This window comes from Myripristis murdjan, chromosome 11, assembly GCF_902150065.1.
Source record: "Myripristis murdjan chromosome 11, fMyrMur1.1, whole genome shotgun sequence".
Classification (NCBI taxonomy): Eukaryota; Metazoa; Chordata; class Actinopteri; order Holocentriformes; family Holocentridae; genus Myripristis; species Myripristis murdjan.
Genome location: NC_043990.1, coordinates 22,343,845 through 22,360,965, shown reverse-complemented (window position 1 = coordinate 22,360,965; position 17,121 = coordinate 22,343,845). Strand labels below are relative to the sequence as shown.

Below are 17,121 nucleotides of genomic sequence, written 5' to 3'. Positions count from 1 at the left end.
TGCGGATGGGTGCATGGGGCTTTTCAGGAGCTCCTGTGTTCTCAGGGGTAGGCTGTAGGGCTGGGTTACACCTCTCTCACTCTCACTCTCTCTGAGTCCATCCCCATCCCCCTCATCCCTCCATCCATCCCTCTCTACTCAGCTCAGCACTCCTGAGTGGATTTTTGTGGGGCTGTGCACATAGCCCCCATCCCCCCCCTCCCCTCCCTTCAGAGAGCTTTGCCCCACCAGTTGCGCGCTGCGCCGGCCTGGAGAGGAGTAAGGGAGCGGAGGAAAGAGGAGAGAGAAGAGAGGATTCGGTGTACCGAGGAGAGAGGGACAGGAGAGAGGGACCATGGCTGCTCTCTCTGCCTTGCTGAAGAGCTGGGTAATACTGCAGACCCTGTGCCTGGCTCTGGCCCAAGTGGTGAGTGGAACAGGGGAGGTTGAGACCTGCTCTGCTCAGGTTTAGCTCTTCTTTTCTGGGGTTCAGTGGGAGATGAGGCTCTTGCAAAGGGCCAGCAGGTATTGGATGCCTGTTAGTAAGGCTACATTGTGGGTTGCAATGGTAAAGTGCTTTCTTGGTGATTGCAGAAATTGTCAAAAGGCTGACTCTGACTACGAGCTGCGTAGAAATCTATATGTGCCGGCCTCCTATCTTTATTGCATGTATGTTGAAGAAAGATGTGCTTGAAATGAGTTTTCTGCAACGGATGCACAATGAAACATGGCTATCATCCTGGACTATCATCCATATCATGTGGACTAATCTCTCATCTCTTTTGACTGAGGATGTCCTGTCACTGAAGAAGCATGGATTTATCAGCACCTGAGTTACTTTTTTATTGAACCTGGATTACTATTTTCTTTGAAGAATGAATGAAAAGATGAGGACTTTCCAACTTTTCATGGGCAAACTCAACAGTGGTCATGATAGACATGGAAATGGAAGATCCACACACACACACACACACACACACACACACACACACACACGTTTTCTCTCACATGTGAAAGCTGCTCTTTCAAAAGAGAGACAGACGGAATGTCTAACCTGAAGATTCACATCTACATGCTACATGCCAATGCCAGACTTTCAACCTGCTGGACTTTCACTGTATCGAGGATTATTTTCCTTTTTTTTTTTTTTCCTTTTTTTGTCAATAATTTAACAATTCAACGTTGTCTGATGGACTGACTGAGATTAGCCCTAATTTCAAGAGGTTGAGTGGACAGTGGGATGAAGAGAGGGTGTGTCGGGGGTTTGAGGAACAGTGCTGGTAAACACTGCCAGTCTCATGACCCCTCCTCCCACATTCCACCTCAGTCCTCCCCCTCTGACCCCCGTATTATTTGATATTGTTCCCACTGATTACAACAACTGTCGCAACTCCTAATTATGCATCTGAGCCTTGAATTTTCAATTTTTGTGAAAGTTGTCCTCAGTGCTTCAGCCGACTTGGATGTTGTGTCACAGCATCTGCATTGTCACCCAGTGCATTAACTTCCACAGAATTCACTCCACGTTGTGGGTATTTGATCATAATGACATTTGTGTTGGCTTTGCCCTTGATGAAAAGTGAATTATTTACTGCTGATGCATTGGTGCCCACAGTTCCTACATTGCTTTCAGGGAATCTACAATCATTTGAATATTTCGACAATATTCCGTATTCCACAATGACACATGCTTTACAGATCTATTGCTAAACTGGATTTTAAACTTTTTTTCTGTTGTTCAGTTAAAATTGAGTAAAGAAACATTGAACAATAACCATAAACTTATCACCAAACCTACTGTTCCTTATCACCAATGGTACCACTACACAACACCTTTAATTTTGTTATGGGATATTACACAAGCTTACAGCCTTGTTGTGATATTTGTACTGTATACTAAATATGTGAGTTGTTTTTGCAATGATACATTATTTCTTTGTGCATCTATTTCAGCATCTTCTTCCTCTTTTCTTTCAGAGGGGTCCACCTGGACCTCAGGGTCAGCCTGGCCCGCCAGGCCCTTCTGGTACTCCTGGGTCCGACGGCATTGATGTGAGTATCAACACCGGTCTGCCCATCAGGTTGTCACAAAGACCAGCATTGTGCAGGAGAAATACCAACCTTGTGCTGCTCTGCAGTACCACAGTCTTACCGCCAGAGGGCACTGCAAATGAAAACACACCTGCACAAAAGAGCTCTGTTCCCAGAAGAGAGAGGGGTCTTTGAGAAGGGCTTGTGGCTCTATCCTGGGAGTGAGTTTGGGCTAGTGTCGCAGTAATGTGATACATTTGAGATATTCTGAGGGTTAACTGAAGACAGGTTTTACAAACATGCTGAGAATAGAGGCTGCTGCACTAGTGGAACAGGAAGCAAGCTCCAAATGGGGGGATTTGCTCTCTTTTGTGTTCTGGTGCCCTATTTAAAATCACAATTAATCTTAGATTCACTTAGATCCGCTTAGATTTTAGCAAACGAACCACATAGCTGACCATACTCCCTAAAATACACATATTTCCCATGCATATGAACGTTGTGCATTTCGAGTAGTAACTGATCAAGTGCTCACAGATAAGTGCTGAGCCTCAGGCAACCTGCAGGCAGAGTGTGAAGCAACCACAGTGCAGTTGGTATAATACAGTTCATTACTGACCCTTTCAACTCAGATATTCTTAGTTCCTCATTATCAACTCCCATGGCAAGAAAAACTAATAGCAGTCAGTTCATGGAGGCATATCCTTCCCACAGTGGGGAGGTAAGAGGAAAAGGAATGGGGGCAGGGTGTCACCTTCAAGTGGAATCCAGCCATTGTAATAACAACTTCAAGCAACACCTCAAGACCGATCTCACCTTATTCACTGTAAGCATGTGCCTCTCTGCCCTTGATGGCTAAGTTTTAATGGGAAGAGCATGGTAGGCCTATTATTGTTGCATTACATCTTTATGTAGAGGCACCATCTCAATAGCAGCATGACCTCTCCCTCTTGTCTCCGAATATAGAAGCTTATACTTGATATCCTTCAAGTAGAGCCATACAATTCGTTTTTGTGATTATGATATGGTGCAGGAAAGTTGTTATTGCCTTAGCCTGTGGAATGGAAATGGAAAATACCAGTGGTTATATTAGCAAAGATATCATGGATATATGCACAAAGGGAATGGAAATTAGCCATGCCATATGTCCTAGTCCCACATTGTGCAAAGTTACCGATAATCAAAGAAAAAGGTTTAATATCTCTGTCTACTCTGTCTCTCTCCTCAGGGTGACAAAGGACCCCCTGGCCCTGCTGGTGCACAAGTAAGTAGGCTCTTATAAAGTTTTATTCTGTAAAAGTTTATATTGCCTTACCTTTCCTAGGTTTTGTTCACAAGAATAATGCATGCTTGTCTGTATAGGGGCAGAAGGGAGAGCCTGGTGAGCCCGGTCCTGATGGAGCACCAGGAGAAAATGGCATTGATGTAAGTTCACTGAGTGTCTGAGCATGCATCACATGAGAGAGAGAGAGAGAGCGAGAGCGAGAGAGAGATAGTGATATGAGTGCATGTGAGTGTGTTCCAAGAAAAAAACAACTTCAATCTCTCTCTGCTCATCTGAAATATTATAATTGCACTAATTAGTACTCCTCTCTTGCACGATCATTCCACAGTCACAGGAATATTGTCATACCACTATGGCACATTATCACTGATCACTATTGGTCGGTCACTACTGGTGATTTCACAGTTGAAGCTCATTGTAATTCTTTGCATAAGTGTAACAGCTAAATGACTAAAAGGCACACCTAATATTAGTGTCACTTTCTCTTTTTATGATGTACACCCAGAATATAAATCCAGACAAAAGCCATTATCCTTTTCTGATTCCCCATATTAAATTACCAAGGATGAGGTAAAGAAGGACCCCGGTTATGGAAGGATTGTTAAGCTTTTCGTTAACCTCGATATGGATTTTGCGAAAAAGGGCTGCAACTCAGTATCCAGGAGATGTCACTAATATTTTGTACATTCAGCATAAAGGGTGATGAGATCAGTGAAAGACTACCCTGTTTTGCTGACGTGCAGCCCATTGATGGCAGTGCAGCAGTTTTGAGGACAGTTGAACTAATGTAGGTTGTTGCCTCAGTCTTGATCAGTCTCCTGGTCACATGCTAACACACACACACACACACACACACACACACACACAAACACACACGCATGCATTCCTCAGGGATTTAACTAGTAATCCGTCCTGGAATCTCAATCTCTAGTTTGCTTCCTAATTACTTACAAGAGTGGTGTCAACTTCGATCATGTGTATTATTAGCCCTATTGTAATGTGAATTCAGGTCACACACAGGCTTGTGGGAAGCACAGTAGAATGAGCTATCTTCTTTTTTAACCTCTCCAATATGTTTCCTTCTCTCCCTTGACATCTACCTCTGTGCCTGCCTCCATCTTTCTCTCTTGCTGCTCTCAGGGTTTGATTGGAGCAAAGGGAGATCGGGGTCCCGTTGGAAGCCCTGGGCCTAAGGCAAGTGTCTGCTTTTATTGAAGTGCAGGATCCAATTCTGCATCTCACAGAATGATCACAAATGGACCATAATGCTGCTATCCTGTGGGAGTCTTCTTTGGTGGTGTTGTTGCGAATAAAATAAAATGCTTATGTCTCATCCCTAACCCTTGGGCCCATTAAACCCATACAGGGAGGTCCTTAGCAGAGATGTCTCCGTCCCTGAAAAACCTTCTATATGTTCTGCCAAAGTGTCCATGAGCATGGCATTGAACCCTGTCTGCTCAGTCTTTGCAAGTCACTTTGGATAGGAGCATCAGCTGAACGCCCATTCATGTAAAATCCCACTGGAAAAAGAAAAAGAAAAAAAAAAACCATAAGCGTAGAATATTAAATCTTATATCAGCTAGTTACATAATAATATTCTCTGGATGTTTATTTGCGTATGCATGCAACAGCTCTCTACCATAGCCATACTGATGTGTGTTGTTTCTATAGGGTCAGCCTGGACCAAGTGGCGAGCCTGGTGCTCCAGTAAGTAAACATTTCATAATACATGATACCTAAGTTAGTCATCACTGGTTGAGTTTGACATTGCTGTAGGCCTAGACCGTTTCATAACAATGATGTTGTAAACCCACATGGTTTCACAAGGCAACCTGTTTCCATCTCCTTCTTCTTCATGCTTGAATTCCTGACCAGCTGTGCCCCCTATTGGTTTGAGTTAATGCAGTGGGCGCATTTGTTTTCCAATGTGCTGTGTTCTATTAATAACTCTTGAAAAAGGTTATAGGTGTTTGGCTATGCTATGACTTCAAATAGCATTAAATGGGACATTTTCATTCATGTGCACCAACAGACATAACAACATAAAGTCAGTTGACTCCATAACTAAAAGCAGGACAAGCAACACATTAGCTGCAGCCTAGAGTATCACCACTAGGTGGAGCACTGCTTCCACTTATCACACACCATCCAACATGTTCAAACATTAAAAGTGGAGTCAACCAATGTCACGCTTCAGTGCAACACTATTAGTTGAATCCTTTGTTTGGCATTAACAGGCGTCCTGTCCGGGGGGCATGCTTGTACATCAAGCTGCCTCACACTACAGAGACAGCAGATAGGCTCCTGCCTTGTGGGCTGTTCTGCCTTCAAGAAGGCCTACTTACTTAATTACATTGTTTAAAATTAATTTAAAGCATCGCACACACCAAACATAAACTGATTGCTTTCTGTTGCCTTTGTTCTTCTTGAGCACTGTTTGCCTTGCACTCTGGCTCCATACACATGCATTACTGAATTACTGCTGCAGTTATTAATTAGCCTCAGCAAGTGTTAATTGATACTTTGATGGATTGCTTCCACATGTTGTACAGTGATTTAAGGTCTTGTCCTCTTTGTCCACACAGGGACCCGGCCTTCCAGGACTGGCTGTAAGTAGCTTATATGGTATAATACACTTGTTCCTTTATCATTTAATGGCTTTGTTTGAGATATGAAAAGAATTTGTGACTACTTTCTGATTTTTTTTTTTTTTTAACCAAGGTTGAATGCCATTCTCTCTCTCTCTCTCTCTGTCTCTCTCTCTCTCTTTTTCTCTCCCTCTGTGTTTTAATAGGGTGCCCCTGGGCCAATTGGTCTTCCTGGTGAGATTGGAGCAACTGGACCTAAGGTGGGACACTAACTACAGTTATTACACTGTTAATGTATTATATAAATTTATGAACAAGTAAGACTCTGCTGGACTTCTTCACAACTTCTCTCCTTCCTCTTCTTTTCCTAGGGTGTCATGGGACCCCCTGGACCTCCGGGACTCCCCGGGCCTCCTGGCAAGCCGGTAAGTGAGATCTGGGCGTCCTGGAAATATCTTAGCAATAAGGTCATCTGTCTGCTGTTGAGTTCTAATATATTAAAGATGATCTTGCCACTAAAATGCCCCTGGCAAACCCGGGCTTGTGAGATATATTTAAGCCCTTAACATTAATATGGTGAATTAAAGTAGTAATCCGCAACATTTCCACATAAATAAACATCAGTTTTGCTACATTGTATTATTGATGCTTTTATTGTTAGGTCTTCTGTGGGAAAAGTCCTCTGGCACACAGGAAATGATCTATGATTCCAGCAGTGGCAACAGTGTTGTTCGCAATAAATAATAGACCCATGTGCATCAGCAATGCTAGCCACAGACAAAGAGAACATTCAAGAAAAAGACATCACAGTCAGGTCCACATTATTTGGGATGTGTGGAGTTAAAAAAAAAAAAAAAAAAAAAAAACAGCAATAAACTTTGTATCAAAATTAAAGACATAAGTCTCACAGAGTACTGCTTAAAATCTATTTCGGATGAGTGATGGTTGTCTTTTGGGAGAGACTGGTGAGATTAGTTGCAAGAAGAGAGAGTGATCATTGAGTTACCAGAAGTTCAGTTGGCTCAATAAAGCATACTTACCCATCAATCTAATTCAGACTGAATTATATAAGTGAGGAGGATGACAATGCACCCACTCTCTGTGACAGGAACACTGTACCTGCCAGTGCCGCACTTACCCAGGCCATGTTACAGTGTGTTCAATAGAAACATGTTTTAAAAATGTCCTGTATGACAACACATCCAAAGCTGACTCTGTCTTGTGTAGCTTGCTGCAGGCAGAGTGGTGAAATACCACAAACATCTCTGAGTAGTACACTTTCTAGTCTATTTTCCGGTGGTGTATGTACTCTCCAGTGTGCATCTCTGAGTGGTTCCAGGAAGGGGGGCGGCTTCATTGAGAGTGATGTTCCCAGCCCAGGGGAGTGTATTTGTTTAGCTTTAGTGCTGTCCTAGGGTAAATAAACTCCCATTAGATCAGTGGGCTGTCTCATCTGACTGTAGCTGGAATACATCAGCCCCTGTAGAGATACTTTACTTTCTAACTCAATCTATAAACAGATAGAGAGAAAGATGGAAGGAGCAATAGAGATATAGAAATAGAGATAGAGACAGAGAGAGGGAGAGAGAGAGTGCTGTCTCAGCTCAACCTGTCTGCCAACTCTGATGTGTGACTATCTATCTATCTATCTATCTATCTATCTATCTATCTATCTATCTATCTATCTATCTAGGGTCCTCCAGGAAAATTCCTTGGTGGAGAGGAGGGCAGTGCTGACATCCTGGTAAGATGAATCCTAATCTTGTTTCCGGAATATCTGTTGACACCACTTCACTTTTGATAATTGTAATGTATTTCCATCTCTTGGCAACAGTGTCCACTTAACTGTCCAGCAGGACCCAAAGGCCCTCAAGGACTGCTGGGAGTCAAGGTGAGTATCCTGTCTATCTTTATCAAGTCACCTTGGATGAAAAAGCACAGAGTATTGTTTTATTCATCATCATCGATTAATTGTGTTGCATTATGAAATTGCGATGCCACCATAGTGATTGAGTGTTGTTCCATAGGGACACAAAGGACGTGCTGGTATCATTGGAGACCCTGGTAGCATAGGAGTATCGGTAAGCTGCACTTGCGCAGTCACTTTTTGTGTCTGGCTGGACTGGACCTATGAATGAACACATGCACACAAGCACACATACAGCATGTCTGCACACTGTCTTGCACGCTCACCCACCATTGAGGACCAGCAGAGGCAGGGATTAGCTCTAATGAAGCCTCCTGAGGCACATGACTGGCACTAATCTGGCTGCGATTAGTCAGGCCTGGCCCTGGCCCTGCAGTCAGCATGCAGTGAGCCAGATGAAAGGGGTGTTGAGGAGCCAGGTACATGAAGGGGAGGATGAGAGAGTCAGGGTTCGCGCAGCCCTCTCACCTCGCTGTATTAAGCAGAGCTAATGAGCACACTGCGGGCTCTGAGAGAGCGGCTAGCTGAGCTCCAGGAATTAGCCTCTGATCTTCCCACACTAGGAGCCTTCTGGCAGTGCTTAGACACTGAGAAAACACTCAACACATGAAGTTAAACGCACCACTCCTCCAGGCGGGCCAGTATTTTAGAAGACTTGCCTTGATTCAATGTTGCACTCTGGAGCAGCTCTCTCTTTTCACTTTCCCAAGCTGTGTACACCACCACTAGCAGTTGCACAGACAGTTGTATCGAACATGTAAAATCTGGTATTCTCTGATGCTTATTTTTGTGATGATTATGTGAGCCACAGTAAAAAAGAGTGCACAGGGCCAGTATCGGATTTATCTTAAGAAGCCTATGCCGCTGAAACTAGTAGGAATTTGTTTTATACCCTCAGATGGATTATCTCAAAGTTTCTTGGGTCAAACTCTGTAGACATTTACACAACAGCAAGTAGACCTTCTCTGCTCCATGCAAATGCACCAAATGTTACTGTTCTACAGAGAGGGATGCAGAATGACTGATCAACCAGCTCTCTTCCCTTCTTCCACTAGGGCCTCAAGGGAGATACTGGCATCTCTGGGGAACAGGGCATCCCAGGACCTCCGGTATGCTGAGAAATCTCTAGCACAACTCAGATACAGAAATATAAGCTTATTTTGTGTTGTTTTAATCAAAGCTTCGGTGCACTCGGCAGAGCTTAGAGTTAGAATGACCAGGGTCAAAGTTCGTTCTCATCCTTGTTTTTCTGTACCTCCTTTGCAGGGTCCAATGGGTCTGAGGGGCTATCCAGGAATGATGGGCCCTAAGGGGGAGGCAGTGAGTACCACCCTCTCTTGGCTGCATGTGTTCCTCACACCCGCATGTTGCATTTTCTTTTGTGTTTGTCCTCATTTGGAACGAACCTATTTTCATTCCGCGATGAGCGCCAAGGAGGCGCAGCTAGACCTGCCCCCGCTATACAAACACCATCCATTACCAGCAATGGGGACATATGGAAATGATGCTAACACAAATCTCTCCCCTCCTCTAATGAGTTGGGGTTGTCTGGGTCCACAGTGCCTCCATCTGTAGTTAATGATCCGCTGTAGCCATCCGTCTTACTGTTAACATTAGCCGCGTTAGCCAAGTTAGCGCCCAGGCTTAGTGCCAAAGCAACAGTGGCTGGCTTTCTGTGTAGCTCCCATTAGCGGAGTGAGTTAAGCGCTAATTATCCCTTTATCACAATGAATAGTAGGCTACCGTGACTTAGCATCCTCCCTGATCTGAAGTGATTGATAGCACTTTTTGTTTTCCCTTAGGGGCCTCGTGGTTACAAGGGCATCACAGGACCCGCAGGCATTCCCGGGCCCCCAGTAAGTACTACACACACACACACACACACACACACACACACAAACACAGACTCCTTCAGTCACAAACAAGGCAATGCACATGCACACCTGAGGTAATATGAGAATCTCTCTGTTGTTTATAGGGTGAGGAGGGACCTCAGGGACCACCTGGAGAAGCAGGAGAGAAGGGAGACACAGTAAGTGTGTCTCAAAGGAAAAAAAAATCCCCCATCCTAGTATATTTTCTTCAAGGTTATTCTCAAAGGATTGGGGTAGACCGAAAAAGATGAACAGGAACTACTCCTACCACTTGCATGGCAATGATGATCCTGATCTGAGATTATGAATACAGTGACAATGGTTTGGATGTCTTCTGCAGGGCAGCCAAGGTATCCAGGGCCCACAGGGTGCAGTTGGCAAAAAGGGAGAGAATGTGAGTGAACACACTGTTACTCTGGTGCTCTTCTTGTGGAAAGTTTGCCAAATGAAGGACACTGACTCATCCTGCCTGCTTTTCAGGGCCTGCCCGGTATTGATGGAAAGGACGGTACACCGGGCATTCCTGGAATCAAGGTAAAGCAGTGCCAGCCGTGATGACAGTGATGATAATAACGATGAATTGCTTCAATCTCGGTGGAACAAGGAGTTTCTTCTTTTTCTGTCTTCTTTGTCTGTAGGGCGGCCCTGGGCAGGCTGGGATGCCTGGTCCTCCCGGTCATCAGGGAGCAGCGGTGAGTAATCCGTGTGTGTGTAGAGGAGATTCTGACCGGGTGTTAATGTAAGGGTTGTCCAGCAGTGCCACGGGTAAAGACACATGCATATAGGCCTGTCTGTAAACCTTATTATCTCTAAGACCACATATTGGGTCATGGTCTCCCTCCCCAATTCAACAAGGCCACAATAGAGGTAGGGGAAACAAGGCAAAGCAGCCTGTAAATTTTGGTGTATTTGTTTTCTGGGCAGTCATCCAGGTTAACAGTGACCCTCTGACCCAGGCTGTTTTAGAATTTAAACCACCTTGAAATGGCACTCTCCCTCCCACTGCAAGTAATTTATCACAATCGAAACGGTGGGTATGTGTGTGTGTGTGCGCGCGTGTGTGTGCGCATGTTATCCTGACTAAGGGGTAATGGAGCATGAGATGCACACTTTGCTGTGTGGTCATTGCAATGACACCAACGCTGCTGCAAACTCAAACACCATAACTTAGCCTGCTTTATGTCCTATCGTGACGTACCAACACATGCGCACAGTTGCACACACATACAAACACACACACACACACAAGACAATAACTGCTGCAAACCATATAGCAAGGGCCCAAACTAGGCCGATTTTTCATCTTCTATTATGTATCAACACTATTACCTCTGGCAACACAGACATACCAATGCACACATTCATATACATTCATTACCCATACTATTTTCAGTGCCGCTCCCTGCATTTCAAATACAGGAAATTGTCTACACTTAAAGAGTGCAAAGTACCTTTGATCCTCACTTCTGTTCTACGTACTGATTCTGTCATTAGGGATTGCCTGGCAGCCCAGGGACAAAGGGTGGACCTGGAGCTAAGGTAAGCCTTTGACTTTAGGCCTGTATTGTGTTTTATGTTTTTTGCCACACTGTTTCTCAATTATATCATTCTCACCTCATTTCTCTTTTGTCTCCAGGGAGAGCCTGGGCCTAGGGGACATGTTGGAATGTCTGGAGCCCCTGGACCTCAGGTGACACATACACATAATTACATATTATATTCTTATTTGGTTATATTGATTGTAAAGGATGATCTATATACTGTAACTGTGGGTCTAACTGCTCTTTTCTCTCTTTTTTCTTAGGGTGAGCCTGGCCTTCCTGGTGAGGCTGGTATGGAAGGAGTTCCTGGACCCAAGGTAAGGATCCAGAAATATTCATAATTATAAACACACACCAATGGCTGCTGTTTTCCAGATGTTATACTTATCTTACCTGAATTCTACAGGGTGACAGAGGCCAGAGGGGACCAGTTGGGCCACAGGGAGTAGTTGGCAAGGCTGTGAGTTTTTTTTTTTTTTTTTTTTTTTTTTCTGGATTTTGATATTGCCCTTTCAGTGCACATTTCTGTCTTCAATAACCATTTCCAATATTTCCTAACAGGGGTCTAAAGGAGAGAGAGGACCTATTGGTGTTCCAGGTGCCCAGGGCCTCCCTGGAACCAAGGGAGATAAGGTTTGTTTGTGTATGTGTGTGTACATGGAGAAATGCACATATTTCTCTGTTTCATGTATTTGTGTGTATGCATGCTTTGGTCTGTTGTTCCCTGTATCTGAGCATACTTCATACTATTTCAGTTTTATCCATTGGGGGCAGTGTTTACCCATGGATTCTGTAGATGACACATAAATCCACAGCAAATCATTGAATGTACATGGAGCCCAAGCAATATAAATGATAATCTAAGCATCCTCATCTCTGTTGGTGTAGAAATGAAACCACATCTTTCTTACTTTGTGATCTCTGGTGTCACTGACTTCAATCACTATTTCAACCTTGTTTTTTTAAAGGATTTAATACTACAGATTCCACAGAATTTTTATATATATATATATGACTCAGCTCATCTCTCTTTTCAGGGATTCCAAGGAAAAGTTGGGCCAAAGGGAGACTTTGTGAGTAGCAAACCTGCACTTTTAAACTGGATTGACTTAGACTTATCTTACACATTGTGCTATACCACAGCTCCATACTGACAAATCCCCTTGTTGGTCAAAACTTTTCCATCCCCATCTTCATAAAACTTCTCTGTCTTGCTTTTAGGGTGACCCTGGCGTTGAGGGTTTGGCTGGTGAGAAAGGTGAAAAGGTAAAAAGCATTAGTGCACAGCCTGAAACCATTTTTTAGTTGTTGATGCAAAGAACCATAAGGGATGTAGGAATTTACAAAACACTCAAACTGAGCTTTAGATAAGGAGGTTTAAAAACTTGGTTCTGGAGACATCAAAGCATTGTGAGATATAGCAAAAAATTCTACAATCACATGGTACAAAGTAGAGAAGGAAGTCTATTTTTTTTTTTTTAATTTGCATTCAAATCCTCATAATAATCCAGATGGCAAATGGGCTATTTACATGACAATTAAGCAATAATACAAGCTGGATCTTAGAAGCAGCATTTTTCAACATTCATTCATTTAAAATATTCTAAAAAGTGTTGTTCAAAGAGTTTCTCTGAGCCAGGAGTGATGAATGTCTATGGTAAATGTGAAAATGACAAATTCTCTCTCTACGTTGACAGGGTTTGTCTGGTGAACCTGGACCTAAAGGACAGGTGAGCAGACTGCTGTGTGGAAAAATCATTAGATGAATAATTCCTTTCATAGCCTTCCTTCCTTCCAATGATTTCCTCATTAGGAGGAGCTGCCCTTACATTGACTCATTGCTTTCTCCCTTTCTCTTCACAGCAAGGAGTGAGGGGTGACTCTGGACACAACGGGCCTACCGGAGACCCTGGTAAACCAGGAGACCAGGGACCACCAGGACTGCCTGGTCCTAGGGGACTCAACGGAGAGAGAGGAGTACCAGGCATGCCAGGCATTCAGGGACCATCGGTGGGTAGTAGGATGAAATAGCCAAAATACATGGATGTATATCAGCTGACACTCTCAGTTGATGAGGTTTGGAAAACACAGCTTGAGTGACAGCCATGGCTGAGACATTTCTTGGTCCATTTTAAAAAGCTCAGCTTGATCATTCTCTCTCCAGGGACGGGATGCCTCTGACCAGCATATCATCGAAGTGGTGCTGAAGATGTTGCAGGGTGAGTGACTAGACCTGAATATCCACCTTTGATGTCCATAGAGGAGATTAGATGAGCTCATTTCCCAAACCCACTTTCATCTCCTGAGCAATCAGGCGGTCATCACCAGAGGTAATTTAATCTAAATCATTTTCTGCAGTAAAATAATGTCTGCTACCTCTTCTTTCTCAGAGAGGCTAGCAGCAGTAGCAGTGAGTGCTAAGAGGGCTGTACTTGGTGGAGCAGGTGTAATGGGACCTCCAGGCCCTCCTGGACCTCCAGGGTCTCCTGGACCTCAGGGGCCACATGGTCTCACTGGGGCTCGTGGTATCCCCGGCATGATTGGAGCCGCTGGACAGATTGGAAACACAGGACTCAAAGGTAGGGGCAAAGGTCATAGATAAAAATGTTGGACATTACGGTCACATTATGAATACACAGGTGAAAGTGTGGCTTTCTGCGGGAGATTTTAACCCATAGTCCACTTCCTTCCTCAGGAAAGAGAGGGCCAAAGGGAGAGAGAGGAGATCCTGGCCGACCCCACCCAGGACAACCTGGACCTCCAGGAATACCAGGTAAGAGAAGATTCTCACAACTGGCAAACATGAGTTTTTATGCTCATATGTTCAAGTCAAGTCAGTATTGTACATTAAATGATAATATTTCCTCTGTTTGAATGCAGATTTTATTGAATCAATGACTGGCATTACTTAAGAATCATACAGAGCACAACCAAACTGAATTGGTGTAGAATGGGCTTTCTTATTAAAATAAACATAGCAGATTGGTTGGAGCAGTGGCCATTTTTATGCACATTGCATGCACTGAATGCAATTGCAAAGTTCTGTATTCAGATTGGTGCTAACTATAACGTTTACCTCTTTCACCAAGCAGCCACAGCACAACATATATTCTCAGTTCTCAAAGGTGTGACACACTTTACGGCACTATACATGCATTGTCACTGTAGCAGCTAGCCGCAATCACCGCTTGTATAGCAGCCTAATGACCACGGCAAAATGATCATTCTCCTCCATTCAAATTCTGTGGTTTTAGCATTGTGCTGCATCTGCTCCCAGAGTCCAATCAGGTGATCATTTAAGCCTTCACAAACTCACAAACAAACTCACCATGAAAAATAACCTGCAGGAGTCCAACTTCTGGTACAAATGTAGTCAGAGAGGATTTACAAAAATACTAAACCTGATAGAAAGCATGGTGTGTGACTATTTTCAGCAGAAAATATGAAGACATGTCTGACTGTACTGTGAGCTTTTTATCCTAGAAAAGGAGATTATGGATTTTAAAGGTTGAAACAATTGCCCCATTGCACTGTGCTGAAGCTCACTGAGAGGATGCAGGAGATGCAGTGCAGGGCTACGTTTGTCAGTACTGAAGTGATGAGTTTGCTGTGTGCGTTTCTAAATGATGCCAGACATCATTTTAATGAGGAATGGGTTCAAAAACATCCAATCTATCCTGAGTTTTAAAAAAAGACAAAGGAAGACACAACTAAGCAAAGGTTGAGAAGAGGACAATAAGAAGCTGGGGAAGTTGGCATTACAGCTTTTATAAACCACCATGCTAATGCCGCATGGGAGTCTGCTCCAAGGCATTTTAAAAGCATCATTAACTTCAGTCATTTAACAGATGCTCTTGAATGTGAATGTAATAGGAATGCAACAGTACACAGAAATTCAAACAGTGGCAAATGCACATTCACACACACACACACACACACACACACACAGACACAGATATACACACATACATATACACACACGTGTCATTTTTATTTCTTTAATGAGGTTTCCACTATTTGAAAACACCAACAAAGAACCCAATATTGAATTTTAAAGAAGCTATTATTTACCTTGAGCCTATTACTGACAAAATAGTAAGTAACATTTTAGAGAATTTTAATCATCATTTTTGATTTTTTTTTTTTTTTAATTTTTTTTTTACTATTAACTAATTTACATTAAGTAACTTTTCTTTCTTTTTCTTTTCCCCCAAATCAATACTTCCACAAAACAGACAAACACCTTGGTTAAAATCTCTAAATCATCTGTAATCCTCTCTCTCCACAGGTCCTCCTGGTATTGATGGCGTGGCTCGGGATGGCAGGCCTGGTGAGAGAGGCCCTCAGGGATCACCCGGACAGGCTGGTCTCCCCGGCAAGGCCGGCCCGTCAGGTCTCCCAGGCTTCTGCGAGGCGGCAATGTGCCTGGCTGCGTCGGCGTACACATCCCCTAGACTACAGGAGGCTGGAAGGATCAAAGGACCCAACGTCTAGAGACCTTTCTCTCCATCAGCAGCTCAACAACACCCGGGAGAAAGAGAGAGAGGTAAAGAGAGAGATCGAGGGAGACACAGAGAGAGAGAGCACTCGTCTCTCATTGGATAACATCGAGAGTAAGGGGCGGGGGGGGCAGTATCGTGGTGACCGGACGTTGCCCCATGCTGAAACGGACAACCTTAAGTTCTGTTTGGTGGGACACACTCTGATGATAAGCCCCCACATCATTATGCCAACAGCAGCTGACAGCTCTTCTCTAGAGGACTGGATGATGTCAGTGTCAGTCACATCCGAATATCCTAGCACCCCCCTACCCCCGCCCCCAGCAGTGAAAGAGGGACACTTTATATTACATTTCCTTGTCACCCACAATGCCAACTGTAACTATGAACTGCGAGGGCCACAAAACCAAGTCTGAGCCCAGCAGAAGGTGCTTTTCTTGTATACCGTGGTGACTGTCAATGGTATGGTTTTATGTACGCAGTATTATGCTGAGATATGGTGAGTTAAAATACCCTGCTTATCCTATGACATCACACCTGATGCCTTAAAAGTGTACTAAAAGGACCAATAAATGATTGCAATCTAAATTTACACTCAGTACTGTACTGTACCTTTGTGGTATTGAACCTCCACATCTGTAAGCTTGAGTGAAATCCCTGTCTTACCTCATGTGTACATTGGCCCCCTCCCCCAGCCCCCCCTCTTTCCTACACAAGTCTCATTTGAGAAACTAACGACTAGCTTTATCTCTTCCTCTTGTTGCCTGGCAACAGCATATCCCGATGGGCACTCCCATCTCCCACAATGCAGTGCTGTAAATCTTTGTAAATGTGTGTTGATTATTATGTAGAGAAAAACGAATGGGTTACGATATGCACCGACAAAAATCCTGTGTTAATGAATTCAATCAGTAATAAAAAAAGTTCCTACAGAAATAAGTGCTCTTTCCCAAACGAATCAGTCACAGTCAGAATGTGCTTCCTATGCCACTGTCAACTTTCCACAGGGTGTCAACGATTTTCTAAGAACTGATTTTTTTCATTAACAGAAGCTATTTATTGTTCTTTATATGAATCATCTGTAAAGAAAGAGAGTTTTTTTTTTTCTTTTTTTTTCTTGGCTGTTCAGTTTAACCCGAACAAATAAAGAGGAACCTTTTGTAAAATCCAATGTTCTTCTGTATCATGTGGGGAATGGAAAAAAAAGTCTCACCTCCTTAGGCTCAGTATCATTTCATTTCTCCTATCCTGAATCTTTGGCAGTATCAGTTCAATTATCTATTGCTGCGTGTAATAAAATCTCCTGCTCCCGAAGCTGCAGATGCTCAGGTTTTGTCAACGTTCTTGCACCGCAGAGGCCAAACGTTCCCACAATATGCGAGAATAAACGCATACAC

The 17,121-nt window shown here is 43.6% G+C and overlaps 1 protein-coding gene across 1 annotated transcript; it reads left to right on the top strand.

Moving 5' to 3' along the window:
• Nucleotides 1-334: 334 nt before the first annotated feature.
• Nucleotides 335-17,038, top strand: col9a2 (procollagen, type IX, alpha 2). The gene is made up of 32 exons (XM_030063563.1): nt 335-406; nt 1,957-2,031; nt 3,239-3,274; nt 3,373-3,435; nt 4,436-4,489; nt 4,967-5,002; nt 5,881-5,904; nt 6,090-6,143; nt 6,255-6,308; nt 7,577-7,627; nt 7,718-7,774; nt 7,911-7,964; nt 8,866-8,919; nt 9,077-9,130; nt 9,613-9,666; nt 9,789-9,842; nt 10,025-10,078; nt 10,165-10,218; nt 10,323-10,376; nt 11,179-11,223; nt 11,321-11,374; nt 11,489-11,542; nt 11,632-11,685; nt 11,787-11,858; nt 12,263-12,298; nt 12,447-12,491; nt 12,923-12,955; nt 13,089-13,235; nt 13,390-13,444; nt 13,616-13,804; nt 13,921-13,998; nt 15,514-17,038. Exons 1-32 carry the CDS (start codon nt 335-337, stop codon nt 15,717-15,719), a joined length of 2,076 nt encoding a protein of 691 aa, XP_029919423.1. The 3' UTR covers nt 15,720-17,038.
• Nucleotides 17,039-17,121: the final 83 nt, after the last annotated feature.